General features: G+C 39.4%; 1 protein-coding gene across 4 annotated transcripts in view; it reads left to right on the top strand.

The window, feature by feature from the left end:
* Window positions 1–11: 11 nt before the first annotated feature.
* Window positions 12–6314, top strand: part of DEUP1 (deuterosome assembly protein 1) — a 42283-nt gene continuing 35980 nt past the window's right edge. For 2 of the 4 annotated variants that reach the window (XM_066989894.1, XM_066989893.1), the window contains exons 1-3: window positions 15–157; window positions 1226–1290; window positions 5379–5444. Coding sequence is in view for 2 of the 4 variants with exons in the window: in XM_048076511.2 (XP_047932468.2) it covers window positions 119–157; window positions 1226–1290 (104 nt within the window). In the remaining 2 variants the exon portion in view is untranslated. Of the gene's footprint in view, window positions 158–1225; window positions 1291–5378; window positions 5445–6314 lie in introns of all 4 variants that reach the window. The other 2 variants (XM_048076511.2, XM_048076510.2) reach the window with 2 other exon arrangements.

Raw genomic sequence — 6314 nt, 5'->3', positions numbered from 1 at the left:
CCGGGCGCTGGCCGCAACCGCCGCGGGGCGAGGCGGGCGGGAGCTGGGGCGGGAGGGAAGGAGGGAGGGAAGGAGGGAGGGATGGGGGCGAGGGGCTGAGAGGGCGCACGCCTTGCTCATGGCGGGTGCGGAGGGAGCGGCGGGAGGAGCGCGGCAGGTAACGGGCGGGGAGGGGACGAGGGGGGTCCGTCGGTGCCCGTCGCAGCGTGGCGTGGATCGGTCCCCGGTGCCACCCCGGTGTCTGGGACACCTCAGGGTGTCCGTTCCCTGTGGAGCCGGTGCCCCTGTGCACGTGTTGTCTGGGTGTGCCTGTCCACATTAGAGCCACAACTGGCCCTGTGTCACCTCAGGTGCCGGTCCCCTGTGGAGTCACTGCGCCTGTGTCGCCTCGGGTGCCACACAGCAGTGTCCACACACCTGTGCATGCAGGTATCCATCTCCTTGAGAGCCATGCTTTTTGCCCCCCAAGGAATTAGGGCTGTCTCATGGCACCCTCCCTCCTGTGCTTTGCCCTCACACACAGCCATCCATCACAGAATGGCCGAGGTTGGAAGGAACCTCAGGAGATCATCTGGTCCAGCCCCCCTGTCCATGCCCTACATCCCTGTCCCACCAGCCCCACGGACCTGTTCCAGGGTCAGGCTCAGTCTGGTCTTTCCTTGCTGCTAAGGTATGTGAGTGCTCCACGAGTCCGTGCTGCATTTGCCAGACAAGGGAACAAATAGTTCCTGTGAGTCTAAAAGTGTGTTTGGGAACCATTGTTGCCCAGTATAGGTTAATTAGAGTGTATGAAGGTATGGAATTTGGCCTCCACTCCATGGCAGTGGAGAAAAGGCTGCTTACTGCACCCACGGATCTACAACAAATTTGCATTCATATATTCCAGAGCGTCTTGGTAAATCATTGACATTATGAGACAGAGAATGATCCAAAACAAACTCTTCCTCGCGGAAATCCAAGTTTATCCTTGAGTTAGCACCACTTCTAGTATCGCACTGTTGCAGCAAGTGCAAAAGCTGCTGGTGGAGAGCTGGGCTTACTCCAGAAGTTTTCATCCTGCCCATTCCAGGACGTAATGTAGAGCCACATTTCCCTGCTCCTGTTGTTTGCAATGGAAGAATTACAGAATTTGAAGGGAAAGCACCAAACGATTCAGTATACACAACTTCACTATGCAAATGTGCGTGTGTAAGAATCTGAATTATTTGATTTGTTGTTTCAACAGGTCAAAAAGACTATCAATAACATGCAACAGTGCTTGGAAGTGTTCCAGGAACAAGCTCTCGCTAAGTAAGTAAAGAATATCTGAGAGTTGAATACATAACAGAATTGAATTTGTGGGTTTATTAAAGATGTAAAACAAAATATTAATGATATGAGAAGCAAACATTATTTTTCAATTTCTTTGGCTGCTTTCTCTGCAAACTGTGAAGAGGTTACTAATAACTAAGACAACATGGCTTATCACAGTAATACCCTACTGACTGTATCTTATTTATTTAATTTTTTTTAATCTGCATATCTAAACAAAAGAGAAACAATGAAACTATGCAGGGTTTTATTAAGATGTTAAGCAATTTTATTTTAAATGTTTTTCAAAAGTTGTTGCTAGGCTACAGCAGTATAAACACAGTTCTTAAAACATTCTGAAGCCTTAAAAACAGGGCTAATAATTGTTAAAGCTATAGTCTTATTTTTCATATGTAATAACCAAAATTGATCTATCAAGTATGAAGTGCACTTTTCCTCACAACACAATCAACTTTTTTTTTATATAATCCAAATTTAATTGTTATAGTGTTTTAGTATAGCACAAACTATGGGGGAGATTTAAAAGAGGGCCTCATACCACCCAGCCTCTTCAAGGAACACAATGATATGAAGAGTACGTCCTGATATAAGCTGAATAGAATATTTATCTATTATAATTTATGAATAAACTTAATACCTCCTTTTCATATAAAATGGTTTCATATATCATTATTACCAAGAAGCAGCCCTAGGTCATATGGCACATATTGAGTGTAAAAGAACTTAAAATAATAGAGACACACATATTCAATCAGACCTGGCCCAGGAAGGCTTTAATATGATTTGAAAGTGTGCTCTGTTGTACTGAAGAATAATGTATGCAGTTTTCATAATGGAACAGAAATAGCATGCAGCACTAAAATATATTCTGAACAATGTGGCCCTTTTTTGGCTTAGAGGGCCATTCTTTTTGTTAGTGATATGACTGGTAAATATTGTAATTAAAAATTAGAATTTAAAAAGATCAAAATATTGCTATTTAACAAATCAAAAGCTCATTTTAAGAGTTCACCTCCTGCTGGCTTTAGTTGTAATTGACATACGTGAAATTTCAGGCCATTGCAGATGGATCTAGAGAGTGATATGTCCTATAATAAAACAGGTATTCTAGACAACTCTTTATTTCCATTACCAATAGAAAGAATCTGGAAGAATAGTTTAGGATACACATCTGATGATAGGAGACTAATGTTTCAGTCTGTGCTGACAGTATTGCAGAGATAATGCAGATAGCTTTAAAATTTGGGAAAAGAGCTGAATAATGGTGGCAGAAATCACGACAATTATCTGCCAGCTGCAAGATCCCATAAATCACAAATTATCCATCCAAACGTGTATGACTGTGTATGTAGCTGATAATTGTATAAATAAATTTTTAGCAACTTTTAAGAAGGGAAAAGGAATTAATATTGGCTCAAGAAGATGGGTTAAGGATCAAAAATGAATTAATGTATTTTATTGAAGATGAAAATCTTTGTTTACATTGTTCTGCATAAGTTTTGCATGTGTTTTTAGAAATATGCTCATACATGTTTTTCTATTTGTCAGCAAACCTGAGAGCATGAACTAGATGCATGAACTAGAGACTGACAGTATGAACTAAACATTTCTTGAAATTTCGGTTTCTAAATTACAATTTTTTTCTAAAGAGTATGGACAAGAATATTCTTTCTATGCCTATTAAGATACAATCATTAAAATTCAGGTCTGTGCAGAACTCCAAAGCAAAAGGTGGATAAACAGAGCTAGAAAGATCTAACTAATGCAAAAATCATTTGTCGTGAAGGACTAGAGTTGGTTAAAGTTTTTGTCTGGGTTTTGGTTTGTCCACGTCTGGAGACATACAGATGTTTTATGCAGATAGTTATTAGTGACCACAGAATATGAATCATCTTTATCTTCACTGGTATAGAAATAAGAGTAAAAGAAGGCTAAGAGTTTGTGTACATCACTGTAAAGATGAGTTACTTTTAAGTGTTTGAACTGTGTCAAAATCAATGCACCAAAAAGAATACATGCCACTTGTTAAATACAAGCCATCACTTCCATGTGGAAAGGATGCATTTGATGTATGCATTCAGCAATGTGGGAATGCTGAATGCATATGGGTTACCATACTTCTTCACTTCATGGGAAAGCTTATTCTTTGTGTGTTTATCTGATGGCATATTAAGCAAAAGATGCCAGAGTTTTTCACATTCTATATCCAGTGATCAAAATAAATTCTCGTGATTTTCATACCATATGATTGACCATATTCTGAGAGGGGTATAGTAAGCACTATTTTCAAAGCACTGAAGGGATTAAAATAATAGTCACAACAGCTCTTAGTACTTCTGTGGTGGTAGGTGGGGATAGAAGCCACATAAATCTTTACGCAGAACTATGTGTAATGCCACAGCCATGTTACGGATCAGTTCTGGTAGTAGAATCTACAGCTTCAGGAGCAGCTTTCCTGTTTTAGCCTAGAGGATCTAGGTAAGGAAGCAGGCAAAGATGTGAAGGTGAAAACAGTAGGGCTGACAAGCTGTTTCAGAAATGTTTTTCCAATAAGAGCTCCCTTTTATATATTGGTGGTTCTAAGTTCAGAAAACGTGCAAGAACTCTTGAGAGAAATTTGTCCTTGAACAGCTGCAGAACTTGCCTTGTGGGGGTTGATCTAAAAGGACAGGTGAAACAACTCAAGAGGGGAAGATGTCAGCCACGGTGGATCTAAAGTGGTAATCTGGTGATCTGGGATGGAGAGTGCATTTGCACTTGCACAGCAGTCTTTAGATGGTTCATATAAAACACAATGAAGAAAGTACCTACTTCTGAAGGCTAAAATCAGATAGCTGAGTCACTGCTCATTGCACACCAGTGTGTTTCCACCTGACAATACGTGAGCCTGGAAGGGCATTGGTGCTTAAACAGCAGTATCAAATGAAAGGTAGTCCTGATGCAGTACAGCTTCATCTTCTGTTTTTAAAATCCCATTTCATAATACCCCAATTCCCCGCAGAAGGAATCAAAGTTTGCTGCATCATTAATGCAATTTTGAGATGAGTTTCAGGCATTTTCGGGATGTCATTTTTGTCTTCTGATACGTACATCATGGTATACCACTTGGCTTGCATTTTGGTAACTATTATTCTATGGTTGATATTAAATGTTAAAGTGGCATTGCTAACAGTTTTAACTAAAAGGCATTAAGATTTTTGTGTATTTATAAAACCTTTCCAAGCTTAACAGGTTTGCAGATTTGAGTTTCTGTAATAATTATCAAAACATGGCATATGCATCACTTAAGCGCCAAGAAAATATGTTCAATAAACATGTTTCCATGTTAAGGAACTCTTTTTTTTTTTTTTTAACTGTACTGCAGTTAGAAATTGAGCATGAAAGATATAATACGTGGAATGTGTGGGGCAAGCACTTCACCCGAGCAGATCCTACAGACAGGGGACTTCAGTGTGTCTGCATGGGCACTGGGAGGGCAGGAAACTGGGAAGCTGGCTGAACAGCTAGGATATGGAAGATTACCAGAAAAGAAAGAAAACATTTTCCACAGGGGCATTTTTATCCACAGCATTTGTCATTTTGAACACGGTTGTTAACTTGAACCAAATGCTGGTGTTTACCTGAGGGGTGGTATCAACCACCAGGAGTAAAACCTGTGAGTACACGTACTGTGTTCTTCAGCGATGTGCTGGCAGCACACCCAGCAGCTGAAGTCTCCCTGGCATTAGGGGTGTTACCTCTCAGTGCATGGCTTGCTTTGTGCTTGAATATGTGAGGTTCTGCTAAAATAGCATTCCTAGTCACTTGGCACATTCGTGGTTGCAATGTCCCCCCCAGAAAATATGCCAGATTGTAACATACGTGACACGAAACAGCATCCTGTGCTAATTTTGGATACTGAAATCCTCTTCGATACTCTCTAGGATTGAGCAGTTACAGGCACGTTGCTGTGTGTTTTTTCATTAACCTTGTTGTACTTTGTTGCTACATTATGCAGATGGTGCACTCTCTTTTGTCTCCGTGTGACCATCTTTATGACAATTATTTCATAAATAATCAATTTACAGGTCCAGTCAGAAGGAGAGGAAGAAGAGCTAGGAAATACTGAAGAAATAATAAAAGAAATAGCTAAGGTCAGTTTAGCAAACCATCATGCCATAGAGGTATTAGAATGACTGCAAACTGATAAGTAATCATGAGGGAATTTGCCGTACAGATGTAGGTACCATCAGCAGTCGAGGGAATATATAACTTTTAAAACTGTATAAATTAAAGCGCTATAACTGCTGACTATTACTCCTAGGGGTTTTTTTTAGAACAGGTCAGTGAGATAAACAATATTTTTGAGAGGAAAATAGAACATGGCAAAACTCGAAACAATGACACAACATTCTTAGTTTATTTTAAATGAAGAGATGTCTATCAGAAGGCTAAATATGTTATCATGAGAAGTAATAGGTTACAGTACATCTTTTGCATCATTTTAGATTAACAAATTTATGAAAGAATACAATTGCTGGTTTAATCAACAGGAAATTCAATGTAGGCTTGTAGCCACCCCCCAGAAAAGCAATATGAGGCTTGAAAATCATGCAACGGTATGAGGAAATTGAAATTACATTTAGATTAAACTTTAATTGTGCAATGAATAAGCACCGTGACAGATTTAATAAAAAAAAAAAAAAGGTGAAGAGAAAACAGATGTACCACTGTTTACTAATTGCATAATCTATTAAGAGGGAGACGGTTGACACTGAAGAAACAGCACAATGTAATTTATTTGTACTTTCATGTAGGTGTGGCGGTTTCATATTTCATGTAGATATGATAGATATGGATTAGATACAGTAATCTCTAAATTGTTGCGGAGCGAAAATGTAGAAATTTTCACAATGATCAGATAATACTAGAAAATAATGAAGATTTTAAGTGAGGTGTTTTTTTTTTTCGTGATCAAGATAAGATTGCAGTGACTAAAGATAACACATTTCAGTACTTTCCAG

The sequence above is a fragment of the Anser cygnoides genome, chromosome 1, assembly GCF_040182565.1.
Source record: "Anser cygnoides isolate HZ-2024a breed goose chromosome 1, Taihu_goose_T2T_genome, whole genome shotgun sequence".
NCBI classification, from domain to species: Eukaryota; Metazoa; Chordata; class Aves; order Anseriformes; family Anatidae; genus Anser; species Anser cygnoides.
This window is presented reverse-complemented; position numbering and strand designations above follow the sequence as displayed.